Source organism: Acomys russatus, chromosome 21 (assembly GCF_903995435.1).
Source record: "Acomys russatus chromosome 21, mAcoRus1.1, whole genome shotgun sequence".
NCBI lineage: Eukaryota > Metazoa > Chordata > Mammalia > Rodentia > Muridae > Acomys > Acomys russatus.
Window position 1 is genome coordinate 32357162 of NC_067157.1, and position 22664 is coordinate 32379825.

The following is a 22664-nucleotide window of genomic DNA, read 5'->3' on the forward strand; positions in this document are numbered from 1 at the left end:
CATTTCTTCCATGTAAACACACATTTTTACAACATGTGATAGCAAGAAAATCCAACAGCGTAGAAGACCTACTTTGGGCCAGCCATTTGCCAGTGGTGGCTTCTGGAATTTTCTGATGCACCCACGAGCATGTGCTCTTGCCCTCTGCTTTTCCTCTTGTTGCCTTAACTCCCCTATGATGTTGAGTGGTGAATTCTGTTGGGGTGGTCCCTTGTGGGTGCTCTCTGGGCTGTGTCAGGCACCTCCTCGCTCAGGCCTTGTCTTTCCCTGCTTCACTTGTAACTCTAGAGACACTATAATGATGAAGACCCTGAGAAGGAAAAGCGAATAAAGGAACTAGAGTTGCTTCTGATGTCAACCGAGAATGAGCTCAAAGGACAGCAGGCATCACCAGTAAGACCGTTACCCTGCGTTGGGCAGCGTTGCCTCAGTACCCTTCTCTGTCTGTCTGTCTCTCCTTGCCTCAACACTGTACCATCCAAGCTCTGGGTATCCACTAACAGTGCTCAAACACCAAAAGGTGCCATTGGTAAAAAGTCAATTGGTCCCAGAATGTCCATGAAGTGAACAGGAAGTAGCTGTTTGTTTTATAATAGGGCCACAGTACCAACTAGTGACTGCCAGGATCTACCTTTTAACAAAGTGCCCATTTGTTTTTATGTATTTATGTATCTTACAATCTCAAATCCCATTTGAAGCATATTTACGTATTTGTTTTTAAAAAGGGATATATGCAAATGCTACCTCTTTAAATGTTTGTTATTATCTTTTGCTTGCATGTGTGAAGGCCGTGTGGGCCATTCTTAGTAGTAGTAATAGTGTGTTTGTGTACACGCATACATATTCCCAAAGATGTGTGCAGATGTGCATACAGAAGGGTGTGTGCACACATACAAATTCCCAAAGGTAGGTGTAGATGTGCATGCAGGTACGTGTGCACACCTGTGTCCAGGCCATGGGTTGACATTAAGTGTCTTCCTTGACTGACTTCCACATTAAAATTTTAATTGTACTTGTGTCTGCATGTGCACAGATGCTTGTGTGCACTCTAACAGGTAAAAGGACAACTTTCCGGAACCAATTATTTCCCTCTATGGGCTCAGAGGATCAAACTCTTTTTTTTTTTTTTTTTTTTTTTTCAAACTGCCTAGCCTTGCTGGCCAACTACCTTATATTTGGAGACAGGGTCACATGGAACCCAGAGCTTGCTCATTTGGCTAAGCTTACTGGCCAGTGAGCTCAGAGGTCTGCCTGTATCTACCCCTCCAATACTGGGGTTAGGCTTGAACTACTCTGGGTGCTTAGGGACCAAACTCAGGTCCTTATGCTTGCATGGCGGTCACCTTCCAGGCTGAGACATCGCCTACCCCCTTTTTTGTACTGACAATTGACCCTATGGCTTCACACATACTACGTAGCACGCTGTCCCCAAGCTGCAGTCCTAGTCCTTGTGTGAACCATTTCTGAATTCTTGATTGGGCAGCAAACTGGGAAAGCAGTTTACCCCTTGGAGCATTCATAGTTTACCCAAAAAGTGAGTTAGGAGAAAAGTGATACCCAATAGAGATTTTTCAGGTGAAATTTTACCCCCCCCTTTTTTTTTTAAATAATAAAATAATGTGCATGTGCTAGTTCAACCACTTTTGAACTTTAGTTACTATTTTGCAATTTCTCCTCTTGCATGGTCATGCTGTAAGGGGACTTCTGTTAACTTGATCTGCTTTCCTAACCACACATTCTCTGTAGCCCCCACTTTGCATTAGTACAACCTGTAGCATTTAAAAAAAAAAAAAAAAAACCTAGAAGCAACAGGATACACATGTGCTGATAAAAGCAGCTCTTGGGACTATCTCACATCACGGCAAACATGCATAGGTGGCAAACTAAACTCAAAGGGATTTCTAAGCCACGTAAGGCTTTTCATATTTTAGAGCAGTCCCAAGGTTTAACATTTGACTCAAATCATAGTGACTGTAGCAATCCCGTAGGTATAAATTGGAGAGCTATTGCAAATCAGTCGAAAGGAAACATCTTGACAACTGTCTGCCAGGCCTGAGTCCTGGGTGAAGCAACTGCTTTTTATCTTGCCGCCAAGCGCATCTGATGCCTTGTGCAACATAGTTGCTAAGTTTCTTCTTCCTTTCCTCTCCCCCATCCTTATCTCTACACAACCCCCCTCCCTCAGACACAGAACCATACTTGCAGCTATCCAGGGTGGCACAGCACCTCTGGTGTGGACCAGAGCCGACCTCTTGGAGACAATGCACCTGTGTCCTGTTTGGGAGATCATCACGCCACGCCTTCTCTGCCTGCGGACCCTGGCTCTCTTCCTGAGGAAAGCGCCTCGCCTGCAAGGTGCATGATCGTCCACCAGGGAACCATTCTGGACAATGTTAAGAACCTCTTAGAATTTGCAGAAACACTCCAATTTATAGACTCTGTAAGTAGAACTGCTAAGACACCGGTCATTGTTTTAGAAGAGGAATTGAGAACTGATACCGTAAATCATTGCCATGTTCCTTATAGCAAAAAAAAAAAAAAAAAAAGATTTGGACCTACATTCATGTGAAGTTTTGGTGACTCCGCATCTCTCAGTGGTCAGGTTTTGTATGCTACCCATATAAAAGGCAGCTTTCCAGTTTTTCTGCTTTCCTTAAAAAGTAGCAAAGTTCTAACTTACCACATAGGGCTCAGGACAGAGAATTTCTTGTATTTTCCTTACTTCTTTGTGAGTCTCTAGATTCCCCCCCCCCCCCATCCCGTTTTGGTTTTGTTTGGTTTTTGTCTTGTCTTTTTCTTTTTGGACAGCACATCTGAACTTACGCTTCCTCGGAGCCTTAAAGCTTTCTGCACAGAAGACTGAAAATTGATTAACAGTCTCATTGGTTCACAGAAACAAACCATCAGCGAAACGAATTTAAGTTTGGCAGTCACTTAGTTCATTTTCTCGGTCTCCCAGTTGGTTAAAAAGCATTTATTTCCTACACGTGGACAGGGCTAGTGGCAGGGCGAGTGGCTGTTGCCATAATGTACCATCTAGAAAGGTTTTCTGTGAGCCCCTGACCTCCCCACAGTAGATATACAAGGCCGCCCATGGACCCTTGTGACTAGAAGCCCATTGGGCAGGCCCAGCACTTTCTTGCAAGCAGCACCCACCACTCACTCAGTGTATGTGAGTGATGGTCGCGCTCCGGGTCACACGCACTCGTCATCTCAAAGCTCTGTGCCTCCCACGTTGTTTCAGGATTCTTCACGGTGCGATCTCAGCAGTTTTGAATCCGCTGAAGAAGCAGCAGCTTTTTCACCTAGCCAACAGCACGCAGGCAAAGCCTTCCCGCCTCAGCAAAGAGAGGGGCCCGCAGGAGAGCCTAGCCTGAGGGTCAACAGACGGCTGAGCGAGGCTTCCCTGGGCCCAGCCAAAGCCTTACCTCCCACGAGGCACAGCATGGTTCCGCTGGTCATCCTCCGGCACAGGCGGGGCCAGGCCAGCCCCTTAGCCGCGGGAGACTCTAGCTCCTTCCTCTTTGCTGACGTCAGCAGCTCACCTCCCAAGTGTTCCCCTGTCAAAAGCCTGCCCTTCTCTCCCTCGCAGGTAGAGCACAATTCCTGCACAGCTGTTACTAATTCCCCGCAGACACCTGAGCCTTAACAAATAGAGACTAATCTTTTCAATCAATGACTAATGACTGCCGCCCTGGCCGATTTTGTTCTGTGCTGGATCCAGCTGGGTGGAGGTGGACGGCCTCCCGCTGTTTGGGGCCCACTCGTGATTCTCTCACATTTCACGCTTACTCTTGGCGGTCTGGAAGAGGGATGGGTCCTTGTGTGTTTTCATTTTCTTCTCCACTAGAATTTAACATTTCCGTCCCCACCCCCACCCGGCCCCCATGTCACGGCTGGCTCTTCAGATTTTAATCTGTTTTCTGCCTCTCTTTGTTCATTTATCACTGAGCGATTTACTGACCCTGGGGAGAAAGGGAACCAGATTATGATTACGTAACATGTGGGTGACAACTAGAAAATGAAACCATTGTGACCCACCTGTAAGTGGGGACGTTTTTGGGGAGACGATGAAAAGCAGATGTTTCTGCAAAAATCATTTAATATTTCTCAATATTGACTCTTTTAAATTTTGCCATGATATTTTACTGTAGGGCACTGTTTGCCAAAGAATAGTCTTACTTTATATGGTGCTCTTATGGCGTGGACACTATATTGCTTACCCGAGCCATGTTATAATTAAGAGACAATTTGGCTCCGTAAAAAAATAAATTTCCAAAAAATAAAAAATAAATACTTTCCCCAGTTATATCTGTTGAGGGCTTTGTATTTTGTTTTACTTTACTTCATTTTATTTTATTTTATTTTATTTTTGCAGTTCTGGGTATATAACCTGGGGCCTCATGCATGCTAGGGAAGAGCCCTACTGCTGAGCTCCATACAGTCCTGGACTTGTTATAAAAAGAGCTTTATGGTATAGACAAATGATCTCCCCATCCCCCAAACAGGTGGTGTTTTCCCCATATTTTCCTAAACTGTGCTCTGTGAAATTAGTTCTGCAAAATATAATAGATATCTAAGGCGGGGGTGGGGGAGGTGCAGGAGCTAGATAGATATAAAAGTTTGAGAATTACTAACTCCAGGTTTTAAAAGGCTTTACTAGCGGGCCCTACAGACTCAGTGTTTGGATTTTTTTTTTTTTTTTTTTTTTTTTTTTTAATTTTCAAATTACAGACAATCTTTATGCTGCCCAGGCTTGCCTCATATCCGATACTGGGGAGACACTGTTGCCTCTGAGTAGCAGTGTCTACAGAGCAGCCGCTGTGCGCTGTGCACAGTACTGGGGAGACACTGTTGCCTCTGAGCAGCTGTGTCTACAGGCAGCAGCTGCTGTGCACATTTCCCTGAGGGGTTTAGTGTGCTGATAAGACCTTCCAGGAGATAAGATCCATCACCGTTCCCAAACCTGTGTTACCTTGCAAATTTCAGGGTTCTGAGGGATACAGCTTCTTACTCAATAAATTGCCACATAACTCAAACCTTACATCGTCTCACAGTCTGTGTCACTAGGCCATTAAACCGATAAAACCAATTATGAAAGAGAAATAAAATAATCGTTTTAATGTTGACCAAGAGTACATCTCATTCTCTTTAAGGGAAAGTGTCATTTGTGAAGGAGATTTTCTTTGAATTTTGCAAGGTCTTTAGCTTTGACCTTCTAGATTTTTCTTTCTTACAAATAACACTCCAAACTTTGGCTCCTCGGTTGAAGTAAATCAGTATTCTCGCCAACACTGCATGGTTATTGTTGTTGTAGATGGGGTAATTCTTGCTTGCTAAGTGGGTTTGGCTTCCAATTAGGATAAGCACAGACTCATTTAATCTAAGGTGTTTCCCACCCCCTCTTTCTTTCGTCCATATTTAGTTTTTGAACACTTCCAGCAACCATGAAAACTCAGCTTTAGACATGCCTACTTTAACCTCTACTCCGCTCAGTGGTCACAAACTGACACCGTGTCAGAGAGACCAGACTGTGAAAGCCCAGAAGGAAAATTCCATGTGAGTCCTCAGCGCAATAAGAGAAATGTTTATTTTATTTATGTATATTAATAAAAATATAGTTCCAGAAGTCTGACCCCCGCCCCTTGTATGTATGTAATTCACTCACTGTGCGTTCCCAGTGAACAGATCCTGAGCATATCACAGCTAGGCCAGGGAGAGTGTGGAAGGCAAGCCATATAACCTTCTGTAGCACACTCTAAAAGTTTCATATACAAAGAGGTATTTTCATACAAAACTCCCCCCAGGCTTTTCTTTGCGCTGTTTTTCAATATTAGTCTTTTAAAGAGACTAAATCAGTCCAATTGTGGTGGAACACACTTTTAAATCTCAGCACTCGGGAGGCAGAGGCAGGTGGATCTCTGTGAGTTTGAGGCCAGCCTGGTCTACAAAGCAAGTCCACCATAGCCAGGGCTGTTACATAGAGAAACCCTGTCTTGGAAAACTAAAAAAAAAAAAAAGGGGGGGGGGAGGGCAGGTGCTAAAGCATTCAGAATAAAATTGAGAATGGTTCATCACTTATATTGTTAATCTTATTTTTCTTTGTATAACAAATATATGAAATCTCTTTAGGTACTCATAGGAATGAAGATGTGTGTATTACGTATGAACATAGGTTGTATGTATGTATTTCAAAGCCCAGGGGTGATTAATTGAAAAGAAATACATTTTTTAAAAGAAATACATTCTTATTACTTCCAAATGAAAACAAAGTTTTGGACATTATCACGTTTTCTAGTTTTGGCCCCATTTGAGGGGGTAGATAAGAACGGCTTGTAAGTGATGCCGGAGACCACTGTGATTTTGGTCGTGTTCAGATCCGGGGTCATTATCTGTGTCTTCAGGGTCATTCTCAAAAGGTAGGCGCTACTTTCGTGCTCTTAGTCTTAGGGCATAATATTCTGAAATATTGGTAGATTTGCAATGTAACTTAAAACAGATCCATTATCCCCAATGAAAGAGTTAATCAGCGTCCCCATTGCCTCCTGTCACCCACGGCCTCTCAGTGTCTGTGCTAGGGTGTAAGGGATGCGTGCCTTTCTCACAGAGCCTTTGTTTGTTCTCTTCTTCAGCTTTAGAACTCCAGCTATCAAAAGGTCAATCCTGGAGAGCTCTCCGAGAACTCCCACACCATTCAAACATGCACTTGCAGCTCAAGAAATTAAATATGGCCCCCTGAAGATGCTAGTAAGTTTGAGAAAGGGTCCTTAGATTTAGCGGGCTTATGAGTCTAGGCAAGAATTTTCCCCCTGATTCAGAACTATCCAACTCTTCCCTCAGCCTCAGACACCCTCTCATTTAGTGGAAGACCTACAGGATGTGATCAAGCAGGAATCCGATGAATCTGGAATTGTTGCTGAGTTTCCAGAGAGTGGTCCACCATTGTTGAAGAAAATCAAACAGGAGGTAGGTCACCCTAGTTCCTTTGTGTCCCGTGAACTGCGCTAAGAAGCAGTGACGCTTTTCATGCAGAGAAGCTGCAAGGCACTTTCATACTGTAGACTCTAACCTTCTATTTGGAAAGTCACTTCCATCAGTTTCTTTAGACAGAAAAGATGCCAGAAAGGGTAAAGGGAAGGGTGGTGGTGGTTATACACTATCTACTTTCAAAAATTATTGATGATAGATAATGTTAATCACACAGATGTGAGGAGAAAGACTACCAACCCAAATCATGGCCAAATTCATTGGAACAAGCTTTGTGTGTGTGTGTGTGTGTGTGTGTGTGTGTGTGTGTGTGTGCGCGCGCGTGCGTGCGCACAGGCAGTCTCTCCCTAAGACAGAGTTCAAGAGACCAGCGTTGGATATGAGGAAAAATAAGGGTTTTTATAGTTGAGGAGTAGGGGGTTTCCAAATGGAGAATTTGGCAGGCAAATAGGAGGGATTATAAAAACAACATAAGCATAACAATTTGGTCATAATAACCTGCTGAAACAAAGACATGGTCGCAAGGTGGTCCTGAGGAGGAGGTCATAATAACCTTTAAAACAAAGACCATTTCCTGGAACAGGCAGCGCAGAACCATTTGTAGTTAAGGTTACAGGTGGGGCGTAGCCCAATCGTTGAGAGACAGATTTAATCATAATGAGTCTCATTTGTCTTTTCTGTTAGATGGCTCTCAAGCCCAAGATGGTGGCAGGCTAGTTTATCACTAGAAGGGGATGAACGGATGGATGGATAGGTACATAGATGCCAGAATCATTCCTGTTGTCTTTTTTAAGGACCAAGAAATAGTTTATTGTAAGATAGAGTGACTGTGGGGCTGGAGAGATGGCTCAGCAGCGGTTAAGAGCACTGGCTGCTCTTCCAGACCTCCTGAGTTCAATTCCCAGCACCCACATGGTGGCTCACAACCATCTGTAATAAGATCTGGTACCCTCTTCTAGCCTGCAGGCATACATACAGGCAGAACATTGTATATATAATAAACAAACAAACAAATAAATAAATAAATCTTTAATTATATAAAAAAGGCAGAACATTGTATAATAAATAAATAAATCTTTAATTATATTTTTTAAAAAAAGAATAGAGTGACTGTAGCCAGAGAATGTAGATTCAAATGATCCTGAATGCATCTTCACTTAGAGAACAGGAGTTTACAAGCACTAGAGAAAGAACTTTTAACCTTCAAGAGCCAAACAGCTTGTTGGGAACAGTCACTCCCAATAGGCTGAACTCTCTCTCGTGCAAGGGTTTTTGTGTTTGAAGGGCTGTCTTGGCGTTTACCCCTGAAAGTAAATGTTTCCAGGAAATATCGTCTCCATACAAAGCACTTCCTGTTTGTTTTTAGGCGGAGTCACCAACTGATAAAGCTGGAAATTTCTTCTGCTCAAACCTCTGGGAAGGGAACAGTCTGAGCACCCAACTGTTCGCTCAGGCATCTCCTGTGGCAGATGCCCCAGTAAGTATCAAGTTGGAGTACAGTCTCTTCTGTGATCATGTGTCCCACAGAGTCCTGCGTGAGGCATGTTGGAGGGACCCCAGTGCCTCCCACGGTCACTCTTTAGTGCACCTGGTTTCTAGATATTCACACCCACGTGAATCTTTTGCGCTTGCTTTGTCTTCTAAATGTTGTGTTTCCTTCTAGTCAAGCAACCTGTTGCTTCATTCCATGTGGTACCTAGCACCGTGTCAATCATGGCATGTAGCAAACACATGGCATTCTAGGACACTAGCCTAGGGGGCCTTACATAGCCACAGAAGAACGGCCCCATCCTACCTGATGCCCGCCTTCCCTAATTACAATGGCACAGCGTTTGCATATAACCTATGTGCTTTAAGTTGGCTTGGGACTAACTCCTACCTCACATGGTGTAAATGCTGTGTGACTAGCACAGATGCAAAGCAGGCAGAGCCTGTCACTTCACTGTGGCTATCTATCACATTCTGACAGTTAATCTGTGGATAGCGTCTCCTACGTCTTCTGGACAGCCAGAGTCACACTGAAAATTGTTAACATTCATTCAGTGTGTACTAACTGGTAAATACTAGTTCAAGAACTTTAGGTGAACTAATTCACATAATCCTCAAAGTAACGTTAATGACATTTTCACATGCGTTAAAGCAACTGCCACGGTTGGGCAGCCTAGTGATTTAGTCACTCAATTATTATATCTTTAACTGGGCGGTGCCGCCTTAGAAGTTTGAAAGTATGTCTGCAAATGCCACACTTTCAGTAGTGTACCAATTACTGTAGCATCCTACTGTTGATGCACAGAACTCAAATTCTTCTGGCTGTGCCAGTATAGAACGTAAGGAGTTCTCACTGGTTCATCTCTTGTTTCTAGAGGCATGGATTAATAGATTGGTTTTAGTACATAGATTTTGCGTACGTGCCACACACTTAGAGTTAGGTGGGGCCCTACAGCATCTTCTGTTGTTTTGGTGATGGTTGCAACAATGCAATGAGGGGCCAGTTGGCTCCTTTCAACTCAGGAAAAAAGGGATTTCTGGCAGAAACTGGCATCCCAATGCGTGTTCACTCACCAGAGTTAAGCTTATGTTCGCTCTGCATTTTCCCACGTTATTTCAATTTCAAATGGTTCCTTCCCTTTTAGAATATTCTTACAAGCTCTGTTCTTATGACACCGGTATCAGAAGACGAAGACTATGTTCCCAAAGCCTTTACAGTGCCTAAAACCAGGCCCCTGGTGGGTCCCTTGCAGGTAACGACTCTTCTAACATTTGGTGTCTTAAAACTTCCTAACTGAAAACCTTAACGTTGTTCTTAGTGTTTTAGATATAAAGGAATGATGCTTTAAAACCTCTGTCTACAAGTCATCCTGTGGTATTTTTGTTACTACTTTTGAGGGACACTGGAAATTCTTGTTCAGTCAGGGCCCCCAAGCATGATGAAGTGAAACATTTTTTTTTTTAAACTGAGACTAAGGTCATGTGTTGCCCTGGCTGTGTTAGTATCTCCTTCTGCTTTTAAACAATCTTTAAAATATCTATCTTAATTTTTGTTTGTTTGTTTGTTTCAGAACTTTATTATGTGCGCTCTATCATTAAGCAACCAAGAGTTCAGAGACTAGAATCCTAACAAAATGTGAAATTAGGAAATGATTACAACTCATTTGAGTATGAGAACAAGAAGGGCCATCTGTCACTGGGTCTTATTATCAAAAGATATGTCCCTTGTAACTCTGGAATGGGTGTGTATTGATGAAACACAACAAATCCCAAATTAATCTTGAGCCAAGGGTAAACAAGAATGCAAATTTGTACCCTCAGATAACTTAAAGCCGTCCTGCCAGCATCAAATAGCCTACCACCCAGCCAGCTGCAATCCTCTCCCCTTTGTTCCCTGACTGTTACTCCTGGTTAGAAGTAACAAGTCCTATTTGATGCTGTGAGTTCAAAGGCCGTGTAAAGGATGGGAGCCTTGGAGAGAGGACCTCTCTGTTTGTAGGACCTTCCTGTACCTGCTCACCCCAACTGGTGAGAATCTTAAAACTTAAGTGTTTTTAAGGACTTGTGATATTTTCTATCATTTAAAAATATTTTTATTAGTTCTTTGAGGATTTCATGCAGTGTACTTTAATCGTATCTATCTCCAAATCGTCCCCTTCAACTCCTCTGAGACCCACCTTCACCTCCCTAGTCCCTCACCCAGCTTTCCAGCTTCTCAGCTTCTCTGCTGTTGTTTTATGCAGTAACCCTACTGAGTCTAATTTGTGCTACCCTTAATGCTTCTGGGAGTGGAACCACCCACAGCAGCATGAGCAACCTGCCAGGAGCCTCACACCCTTAGAGGAAACTGACCCTCCCTCCCTCCCACAGATGCCGTCAGCTGCCCTCCCATAGCTCTGCAGCTAAGAGTGAGGGCCCCTGAACCGCTTCTCACTCCACCCTGCATTGTTGAATGGCTGGACCTTGTTCAGTCAGCTTCAGCCTCCTCCGTAGGTTCATGAGCGGCAAGGTCTTGTCATGCCCAGAAGAGCCTATTTCGCTTCAGACTTCCCCAAACTTTGGCTCTTACAGTCATTTCTGTCCCCTCTTCTGTGGTGGCTCCTTAGTCTTGGAAAGAGATGTGACATAGATATTCCATTTGCAACTGACAACTTCTCAGTCACCTACTCTCTATCTTTGATAACCTATTGGCTCCGGTTTGACCACTTGTGAGTTTCTGTTTTAGCCACCATTCAGTATCCCAACAAACATCTCTGAGGAGGTCTGAGAGCTACACTAATATACTGGTAGAGGGATGTGCATTTTTTTTTTTAAAGATTTATTTATTTATTATTATGTATACAGTGCTCTGCCTGCATATAAACCTGCACGCCAGAAGAGGGCATCAGATCACATTATAGATGGTTGTGAGCCACCATGTGGTTGCTGGGAATTGAACTCAGGACCTCTGGAAGAGCAGTCAGTGCTCTTAACCTCTGAACCATTTCTCCAGCCCAGGATGTGAATTCAGAGGACAGCTTAATAATGTTCCCATTTAGCGAAATAATAGTAGTACATTTGCATACATAGGGAGCTCTTAGCCAAATCTGCAGGCAAATGCTTACTCCTAGGAAGCAGGTCTTAATTTAACAAGAAAATAGTTGGTTACCCCTGTAACATTTGCGCCGCTGTGGCAGTCATGGGCATATCTTGTTGAGTGGGTCACTATTGCAATTCAGTGTTCACACCTGGGTAAATCTGATGGTAACTGTGAAAACTAGCCAGTATGGAGGACCCTTCCTGGTTAGTACTGACCAAGAAAGACAAACATCTCGTGTGGATTTTATTGCTGAGTCATTATATTTATGTGTTTAATTTGGATTACTTGTATAAGCTAGGAATCTAGAAAGGGTTCATTGATGGGGAGGGAGGAGAAGGATCTTTTTTTTCAGGGGGGAGGGTGTTTTGGAACAGGGTTTCTCCGTTTATCATTGGATGTCCTGGACTCACTTTGTAGACCAGGCTGGCCTCGAACTCATAGAGATCGCCTGTCTCTGCCTCCCTGAGTGTTGGGATTACAGACATGCTCCATCACACCTGGCTGGGAAGAAAGGAGGGGAATAGGTGATATAGAGGAGAAAATAAGAAATAATGGGAAATGGGTTGGGGAGAGGTGAGAAGATAGAATAGGGGATGAGATTAAGAGAAAGACAACTAACATTACAGATGTTTGAAAAAGCCGTGTGGATACCTACTATTTCAGAAACTATATAATAATATATATAATTTAAATTACCCTACAAAGGGGAGTATGCTTATTTTAGAAGCCATTGGTTTCTAGATTCAAAGGCCCCACTAGTTGTTGGTCAGAGGTATCCTAGAGACACCAAAAAGATACAGGCTATTGCGTGCGTGGCTCTTGGTTCCTGTTAAGACTCTGCTGGTGAAGATACCATATGCTTCGGTCACAGGACATGGAGAAATCAGTTGTCATTTGCCATCACCTCTTAGGTAACACGGATGACTGCATGAGTTGTAGGCACGGGTATTTATTAATCCAATTGGATCACTTCCCTGTAGCCTTCCTCAGATACTAACTGCTTTGATGAAAGATGGGCATAGGCAGGAGTCTGGGAAAGAGAAGGCCAGTATTCACACAAAGTCAGTTCTTGAGGCAGTCAGTCTTGGCTTGGCCCTATGCAGAAAGAACTCAGAATACCACAAAGGCATGGAGATAAAGAAAAGAGCACACGGAGCTGGGCGTGGTGGCGCACGCCTTTAATCCCAGCACTCGGGAGGCAGAGGCAGGCGGATCGCTGTGAGTTCGAGGTCAGCCTGGTCTACAAAGTGAGTCCAGGATGGCCAAGGCTACACAGAGAAAACCCTGTCTCAAAAAAAACCAAAAAAAAAAAAAAAAAAAAAAAAAAAAAAAAAAAAGAAAAGAGCACGCTTCATCCAGGCCTGGTGGGACACAGGCCTGGTATTAAAGGGATATCAGAGCGAAGGGTAGCTATTTTATCTATAGCTGATCCCTGCTGCAGAAGGAACCTTGCTGTGTTCTTTGGCCTTTGGTCTTCAAAGCATAGAATTTTGGCTGATGCCTTTCGGGCCTTAAGCTGCATTAAGTTGCATGCGTATATTTGTAGCCTAGCTTGAGATTCAGCCTGTGTTTACTTAAATACAGGTAAATGTAGCCTGGCGTGAGGCTGCGTGTCTTTAAGCTCAGCATCTTAGAAGCAGAGGCAGGCAGATCTCTGGGCTCGAGGATAGACTGGTTCACCTAGAGCGTCCCATACCAGCAGAGCTACACAGTGAGGGCATGTCTTTAAAAAAAAAAAAAAAAAGAAGGGGAGGAAAGGAGGAGAAAAGAAGGAGCATTCTGATCCTCAGAGTAAATGTGTGAGTATATATTTGGTGATGGTAATCATTCTGTATAGTGAAAACTCATGACTATGCTCCTAAAATTGAATCCTATTGGTTTTCAGTGTAGCCAAACAGTGGTTAGGCCTAACTATCCAGAGCCGAGCATGAGATAGATATAAAACTTAGTAAGAATAGGGAATGAACGTGTCAGCCCTTACCTTGCCCACCTTGTCTGAGGCAAGGTCTCTTCCCCACAGTGTAAGCCATGGTGGCTAGCCCATGAGCTTCTGGGCATTCACCAGCCTCCACTCCAGCGTCTCCACACAAGGAAAACATGCTCGTGTTGCCGTCTCTGGCTTTTACGTGGGTTTTGGAAACCCACATTCAGGTCACCAGGCTTCTGCAGCAAGTATTTTCACCCACTGAGCCAGTTCTCCGGCATCCTACCGCAGAATCTTTAATGTTGCTAGCGTTTTAAAGACTAGTGTGGAGCTTTATCAACGTGGGTGTCTAGACACACCTGTGGTTTCTAAACTGTTTCAAATATTTTATGATAATTATTGATGGGTGCATCAAGTGATCCCGAATATTTAAACGCATTCCTAATGTTCTTATCCAACAATAGTTGTGCGTGTTCTCCCTTACCTGTCAGGCTGTTTTCTTCTTTCCCACAGTGGTGCCTGATCTGTGGTTGATATCAAACATCACACTTTTACATACATGTCACACAGTGCGAGACTAACGACAACACACAGGGAAATACAGGTACAATGATGTACTGTAATTTAAGTTTAGCGCTATGAATTGTTCGTTTCCGGATCCTCTAACGTCTTCTGACTACAGTTGCCCGCAAGTAACCCTGGGAGAGCCACAGTTTTTCATGCGATGGTAATTTTGTTTGTTTAAACAATGACACCATTTCCTGTTGTTTCCATTGACAGTTCAATTGGGTCTAGTTAGGCAGATCTCTCATCTATGGTGTTGGTGAGCAGACTGTGCACTTATGAAATAGTCTGGCTGTTTGACATACTTCGATTCTCTCCCTCTTACTGTAAAATAAATATCTGACAGAGGCAAATTAAAGAAGGATGGGCTTATGCTGCCTCGGAGTGTGAGGTCCCATGCATCTTGGCAGCTGGTCGCCACACATCCAGTCAGGAATCACAGAGCAGTAACCACTAGTGGTTTGTTCTCTCCTCTTGATGCAGTCTAGGACCCCAGCCTAGAGAATAGCGCTGCCCAGTTTTAGAGAGTGTCTTCCCTGTTCAATTAACTAGCCAAGATAACCCCTCACAGAAACTTCCAAAAGCTAACCTCGGCTAGATAGTTCCTCACAGGATGCCCAAAGGCTAACCTCGTCTAGATAACCCATCAGAGAAACTCCCAAAGGCTAACCTTATCTAGATAACCACCTCACAGGATGCCCAAAGGCTAAAGTCACCTAAATAATCCAGCACAGGGCACCCAAAGCCCCTAAGTGGTCCTAGACCGCGTTAAGTTGTTGGTCACTGTCAACCCTTTCATTGAATAAATAGCATTTTATATACTCTGTAACCTTTCTAATTTGTACTTTTAATAAATTAAATATTAAATGGATCTTTAGCCAAACCATCTAAATATTTTTGTCACAACACAGGTTTTCATTATTTTGGTTTTACTTTCTTGAAATGGGGTCTTTTCTATATACTGTGTAGCCCAAGCTGGCCCCAAATTTGTGGTGATCCTCCTGCCTCAGCCTCCTGAGTGTGAGGATTATAAATTGTAATTCACTGTGGCCAGCTTTCAACTGAAATAACAAAATGCAATTCCACAAATATTTTACAACTTGAATGTTTTATAAAATGTAAAACATTTGCCACTTACATAGCATAATTAATTGCAAATGTAATTCAACTTAGTCTTAATAATCACAGGCTTGATTTTGACAACAACTGTTGACAGAACAGTTATTATAAGGGCAGGGTCCATATACTGAGTGTTTTATACCTTTATTTCTAATGCATATTGTGTAGCTGAATAAACACATCTATATGTAAGACACCTGACATTTTAAAGTTAGAAATACAGGGAGCCGAGATGGAGCTATAGCTGATACTAGAGCCTCTCTGAGCATGTGCAGCCTGGGTCCAGGACCCCAGCCTAGGGAATAGTGCTGCCCGTTTTTAAGAGTGTGTCTCCCCTGTTCAATTAACTAGTCAAGATGGCCCATGTTTACCTAGTTTTGTGAGCCACTTAATGTCATCCCAGACAATATAACATCTTATCCAAATGTATTTTCAGAGTCTAAAAAATATTTTCCTGTATTAAAACCACACCATTACCATAGACTATAAACACTCACTTTTTAATATTCTGACTCTCAGAATTAAATTTTATTTAATTTTCTCTATTAATCAAAAGAAAGGCATTTATTTTACTTGTGTGATTGAACTGACGCATAAGCAAGTTTATGAGCTACTACACACAGGCATGTAGGTTTTGCTTCTTGTTTTGTTTTTTTTTTTGTTTTTTTTTTTTTTGGTTTTTCGAGACAGGGTCTCTCTGTGTAGCCTTGGCCATCCTGGACTCACTTTGTAGACCAGGCTGGCCTTGAACTCACAGCGATCCGCATGCCTCTGCCTCCCAAGTGCTGGGATTAAAGGCGTGCGCCACCACGCCCGGCAGGTTTTGCTTCTTAAATTATAGTTTCTTACCCTGTTTTAAGAAGGAATTTACTGAAGCTGCTTATGCATAAGTGTTGGGCTTCTTTCTCTCTTAGACATTTTTCTTTCCTTTTAAGCTGTAAAAGTGAATGCACTCCTGTAGTTTGAGACACGTTTGGTGTCTGTGCCTTTCCAGCAGTTCAGTGTGTGTAAGACTTTCTCATGTTGTCTTTATTAATACTCAGCTGTTCCCCAAGTTATGTGGGATGCAGGCTAGATCCTAGAAGTGTACACAGTGGTCACAAATGGAGGAGCAGAGAGAATGAGTGTTCATCTCAGGAAAGTCAGATTTACTGAGGGAGGCCTCAGTGTCCTGGCAGAGCTGAGGGAGATGCTGAGAGAGCTGGGGGGGGTGGGGAGGGGGTTGCCTGCTTTTCTGTGCTTCCTGATTCATTCACAGGTCGAAAAGCACACTTTATGCTAATAAACACTCGTCAAGGCAGACATTTCTATTGCCAGATTCAAAACTATGTTCATGGTATAAGCAGCTTGACACATCTCCCTCCCCCTTCCCCCTCCCCACTCTCTCTCTTGTAACCACAGAATGACAGCCTTAAATTTTAATTTCCTGACTTGGTTTGTGAGGAGCCTTATGCTTTTTTTTTTTTTTTAAACACAATGAGTTTAAATACTTTTCTTGGCTTTATTACTTAAACACACTCTCAAAAGATCAGAGAATTTTACAGGACTTTTAACCAAAATCGAAACTCACTTTTCTCTTGGCTTTCTGGCTCTCTGTGTTTCAGTTGATATTCCTCCGCACATGACTTGTTTATAAATGTTTGTGCCTTTCAAACAAGGAGGCTGAGCCTTTCCTCCTGACAGACAGCACTCAGAGCCATGAATTCTTCTCTGGGCTCCACCACTTCCCTAGTTGGGGGTCTTGAATTCATGAAATGAAGTAAATTAAATGAGTTAAATGTTGTTTCCAAGATGGCAGCACACAAGCCCTTGTGTTCCGATGGTATTTATTATCAGGAAAAAACTGCACACAGTCTCTGTCCTTTAAAGGCGATGTAGCTCGGTTGGTAGTGTGCTTACGTAGCATGTGTGAATCCCTGGGTTCGATCCAGCACCACGTACACCAGGTGTAGTAATGTATGTCTACAATCCCCACACTCTGGAAGATCCAGAGTTCAAGATCATCTGTTACTACAAAGTAAGTTTCTACATAGCCTTGGCTACATGCGACCCCATCTTAAAAAATCATAATAAATTAATTAAAGGGCAAAGAAAGAGTTCTCCCTATAGCCGGGTCTTCTTGGATTGTGGTGACTTAAGCATACCGTTCCCTGCCCCACCTTACAGAGACAAGTCAGTGGGTCAACCCGCTCAGAAATTCAGGTAGTCAGGCCTCTTGGTAAGTGGAGATTAAACAGGTGGTGGCCTGGGTTTCTTTTGTTTTGTGCTGTTGTGGTAGCAGGGAGAGAGACAACAGACAACATTCTAAGCATTCTGATCTGCTTTGCTGCTGGTTTGCTCCCTAGAGCATCCTCGCAATCCTTGGTACTCTCTGTCTGGGTCACTATTTTTCCACTTTCATTGGCAGAAGTTCATGTCACTGTCAGAAGTATTTCAGTGACCTGCTTTCAACTGGTGATAAAAATCAAGAAGGTTTTCTTTGTGTATCTCAGGTGTGGAACTGAGAGAGGGCAGGGAAAATGTGGCTCTCCGATGAGGCAAGTCAGTCTGCCGCCCTGCCCCACTCATTCCAAGACATGAACTCTTCATATACTTTGTTTGATGACATTTAAAATAAACATTGAGATAGAATCTGCCTCGGGGAGGCCAGGAAAGATAAATTGATTCAGAGCAACTTGCCAGTTGTCTGACTGCTAATAATCAGATACTAAGAGGTGTCCATGTAAAGAGCAGCCCTTCCAATAACTTGGGGTACCACAAGCTGTAAGAGTGTAAGTTATTGGGTTACCTGTAAACATCTAAGAATGAAAAACTTTAGAGACATCTGGGCCAAAGCCCATATCTGCACAAGATCCCTCTGCAGCAGCAGTTGTGAATTTAGCCTGGGACGTAGAGGCACCAGTGGGTAGGGAACTTCCAGTCACATCTGCCTTGCGCACCTCCTCACAGAGGAACCCTGAAACTGTAAGCGTTGTATTATGCGGCCACAGGGAAGTGCTTACTAAACAGGGAATTTGGTGCCCATGATCTTACTTTAGCACCCTCTTGGCTTAAGGTGCAAGGAAGGTTTTTCTGTGATACCTGTATAAATGGCATTTTAAACAGATGTCCCTCTGAGAAGGAATTCTGACTTTCAGAATTTCATTCAGGATAAGGCAACTAGTATTTTGTTTGGGTGAATTAAATAGACTCTGAGAATTCTTACTTCTGATTCTCCAGGCACCATCTACCCATGCTCCCTAGATAAAAACAAAATTAAAAATATAGTGTTATCTCACAAGTTTATACATATATATATATATATATATGTCGAATGTACACAGATGTATTATTAAGTCTTCACATTGCAAAATAGAGCTCCCCAGGCATTTTGCCTTCAGCAGATATTGTATGAATGTAATAATGCTGGCAGTTATTCAGCCCGATGGAAAAGCTATGTGGAGTCTAAGTGAAAATGATAAGATAATCTAATTCTGGCAGAAAACCACCTGTGGACATAGTCTTGTCTTCTTTCATGTATTCTGCTTCTGCAGAGGGTCTAGCTCCCCACCCCCCACCCCCCACCAAAGTGCTTGAACAGGATATCCCAGTTAAATTTTTGACAGGCTGTTTATAGTTCACTTCTGCCCAGGGGCAATGAAAGATGCTTTACAGGATAAGCAAGGTGACTCTCGGTGCCGGCTGCCGGAGGAGGAGGCCTGGTGGGATGATTAACATTTAAATGAATTCCGACAAGCTGACATCTGCTGAGCACCAAGGTTTGCGACGGAGCCAGAATTCACATGCAGAATCTGCTGTGCCTATCAGCTCCCTCACAGTAAAGGAAGCAAAAATGTAGGGAGCGGAAACAGAGACTTGGGTGTCGGTATTCAAAAACAGCCTTGAACAGTAAAACACCTAATCCTGTTTTGTCAGAGCTGTCGCCTGCTTGAGGAAGTCTCTGTAGGGCCCTGCAAAGCTATCGCGCGCTCTCGCTCTCTCTCTCTCTCTCTCTCTCTCTCTCTCTCTCTCTCTCTCTCTCTCTCTCTCTGTCTCTCTGTCTGTCTCTCTCTCTCTCTCTCTCTCTCTCTCTCTCTCTCTCTCTCTCTCTCTCTCTCTCTCTCTCTCTCTCTCTGTGTGTGTGTGTATGTGTGTCTTTGGGAGCACCACACCTGTGTGTATGTGGCAGCCAGAGGCTAGCCCCTGCACCCTACCCTATGCCCTCTTTTTTGAGACCCTAGCCTGGAACTCCTCAAATAGTCAAGGAAGCTAGGCTGGCCAGGGAGCCCCTTGTCCCTGCTGTCTTAGGGCTAGGATTTCAACCATGCCTAGCCTTTTCCCCCTCCCCTTAAACACTGTTTCTGGAAATCAAAGCCAGGTTCTTCCTCATTGCAAAGTAAATAAATACTCCAATCACTGTGCTATCTGCCTCGCTTGAACAGTTCTTCCTTTAGCCATAATACCCAACTGTCTGACCTTGCTTCACTCTCACACCATTGGTCATTCTTGTCACATTCACTGTGGGATGTGCCTACTGTGTGCTCTCCTACTGTGTGCTCTCCTAGTGCCGAAAGTACTGCTTAGCCCATGCTGTGGGCTTTTCTATCCACAGTGATTCTTGGACACAGGCCCTCTCTGCACACTCCTGTTGTGCACACCGGGAACCAGGTGTTCCTGGTCCCTCTCACTAGCATGAGGCTCTGAGCCTCAGGCTGTATGCTGAGGGATTTGGGTATGTTATTTATTTTATCTTTATAAACACTCTGATAGGAGGACCTGCTTATTTGAAAAGTTCCCACAAAAGTACACATGAAAAATGTATGGTACCTTCTTTAAGTATTGATTCCATCCTAAATATATAGTCTTAAAGGAAGAACAAAATATGAATTCAGGGATGATTGTGTAGGAGATTTGTCAAAACTGCAAATATTGTTGGTAAGATTCTCCTGAACAGACGTTTTTAAGTAGAAAAATTCTTAAGAGAAAAGTAGAAATAATCCCCTTTTGCTTCTATGTTTTCTTCCTTTGTTCCTCTTTCTGCTCCATTTTTTCTGAAGATGCGTGTTTTGTTGTTGTATATCCCTGTAATTTAAAGCTACACACACATATATCGCTAGGTTAAGACACTGCGCTAGGCCTCCTCACTCGCCGCTTGGTTTTCAGGACTAGCTTCTAGTCCTGTGGGTGTCCAGTGTTGCCTAAGCACCGCGTCCCGCTTCCGTGGAGAGGGCGCGTCCCGCTTCCGTGGAGAGGGCACACCTTGCTGAACTACTGCCTCTCAACCACTAGTCAGCGTGCACCACACTTTGCCACAAGGACTACAGGCACTAACTCAGTAATTGGAGATAAACCATTAAATTGTATTATTTTAGGCGAGTTCATGTTTCCGTCTGTATTTCTGTGCTGTACCGGAAAACTTTAGCCCCAGCAAGTACGCAGTCAATAAAACTAAAATAGGGGCTTTGTGTGGACAGGAGTGCCACACCCAGGTATGTGTGCTCAGGCTGTACGCTTGAGTCCAGGGAAACGGTTGTCTTACAGTGGTTCTCAACCTTCCTAATGTTTCAACCCTAATTTAGTACAGTTCCTCATGGTGTGGTGACTCTCCAGCCATAAAATTATTTTTGGTGCTGCCTCATGACCACAATTTTGCTACTGTTACGAATTGTAATGTATGAATCTGATTTCCGATGGTCTTTGGCGACCCCTGGGAAAGGGTCATTCGACCCCCAAAAGGGCTGAGAACTGCTGGTGTAGAGCTATTTCAAAGAATGTTGTGACTAAGCTTATTGTTTGGGAAAATAATACCATTTGGGACTGTCATTCCTTCTGTGGACTAAGTTGGACATAAGCTGTACATATTTCAGTTTGAGTTGACACGGGGGAACGGCGAGAGCCAGGATGTACAGCAGGCCGACCAGGGCTCAAGCCATTGCTGTGCACAGCATGGCATAGGCTTGGGCAAGCTACCTTCAAACCTTACATCTTCACTTTCCAGTCCAACTAAACTTTATCAGAAGCTACCTCATCAGGTGACTGCACTACACACACGTTTGTGTGTGCATAGCCGCGTGTGTGCATAGCCCCGTGTGTGCATAGCCCCATGTGTGCATAGCCCCATGTGTGTATACCCCTGCATGGGCATAGCCCCATGTGTGCATAGCCCTGCATGGGCATAGCCCCTGGTGCCTAGATGCTGCTCTTTATTGGTTCTCTCTTGTGACTAACAATGTTTCCTTAAAAGTTAAGCGAAAGTAGGTCTGAAGATATAGCTCTGTAAGTAGAAAACTCCTCCACCGTACATGCAACCCTGACCCAGCACTTGGGAGGTTGAGGCAGAATATCAGAAGTTCAAGGTCAGCTCAGCTATACAGTGAGTGAAAGACCAACCTGAGATACCTAAGACTGTCTAAAAGAAAGATGCAAAAGAAAGTAAACTAAACTAGGAATTAGGGTTGTAGTTCAGCACATGGATATATTTTACACAAATGTGGGAATGTGTGTAGGTTTTATCAAGTGTTGGTGTGGTTGCAGAAATCAAGTAAGCTTCTTGGCTCAAACGCCCATCAGTCTATGGCATGAGTAACGGCTCAGAACCTGCCTTAGATACCTGTTTGTTCAACTGCCTAGGAGGCAGAAGGCATTCCAGTAACAAGAGGTTCCATCTTAGGAAAGTGCGCTCCGCTCTGAGTGTCAAGACATCCTAGCGTGGCCAGCTTCCCCTCCCCGCAGTCCAGTCCTAGGCCACCCACTGGGATGAGGAAGCCTCCTTGGCTTGCAGCCCCTGCTCTGCAGTCTCGCAGTCTGACCCTGACACCACTCTCTCTCTCTCTCTCTCTCTCTCTCTCTCTCTCTCTCTCTCTCTCTCTCTCTCTCTCTCTCTCTCTCTCTCTCTCTCTCTCCTCCCATTAGCCCTGCGGCGGTGCCTGGGAGCCAGCATCCTGTGGGAAGACAGAGGACCACATGACAGCCTCCGGACAGACTCGAAAATATGTGAACGCGTTCCCAACTCGGACTCTGGTCATGTGAGGCATTTCCAGAAAAGCATTATGGTTTTCAGAACACTTAAAATTGACTTTTGACATACATTCTTCATCATGGAACGCTTCCTGATTGAGAGAAGAAGCTATTTTTGTTGTGGTACAACAGTTGAGAACAGCACCAAGTGCGTTTTAGTTGCATGAAATCTCGCTGGATTTCACCCAACTAAAAAAGATTTTTTTAAAAAAAATTAATGAATAACAGTCTTGCCTAAATTATTAGGTAATGAATTGTAACCATTTGTTAATATCATAATCAGATTTTTAAAAATATATATGAAAAAATGATTTATTTGTACTTTAGAGGACCCAACAGATCAGTATTTTGACTAGTGAATTTTTTTTTAAAAATTTACACAAAGAAATATCCCAGAATTTCATGTTTCTCAATCACTAAACAAATACATCAATGTTTTATAAAAGCAGTAAAAGCATTATTATGAATATTGGCTAAATACCAAGTAACAGTTAACGGAGCTTGTAA

The 22664-nt window shown here is 43.4% G+C and overlaps 1 protein-coding gene across 2 annotated transcripts in view; it reads left to right on the forward strand.

Moving 5' to 3' along the window:
• Myb (MYB proto-oncogene, transcription factor) overlaps positions 1–22435 on the forward strand; it is a 34260-nt gene extending 11825 nt beyond the window's left edge. Inside the window, exons 8-16 of one of the 2 annotated variants that reach the window (XM_051164306.1) lie at positions 289–393; positions 2186–2440; positions 3245–3592; positions 5426–5559; positions 6633–6747; positions 6841–6966; positions 8354–8464; positions 9621–9728; positions 22053–22435. In XM_051164306.1, coding sequence (XP_051020263.1) covers positions 289–393; positions 2186–2440; positions 3245–3592; positions 5426–5559; positions 6633–6747; positions 6841–6966; positions 8354–8464; positions 9621–9728; positions 22053–22169 — 1419 coding nt within the window. In that variant the 3' untranslated portion in view covers positions 22170–22435. The remainder of the gene's footprint in view (positions 1–288; positions 394–2185; positions 2441–3244; positions 3593–5425; positions 5560–6632; positions 6748–6840; positions 6967–8353; positions 8465–9620; positions 9729–22052) is intronic. The other variant, XM_051164307.1, reaches the window with a different exon arrangement.
• Positions 22436–22664: the final 229 nt, after the last annotated feature.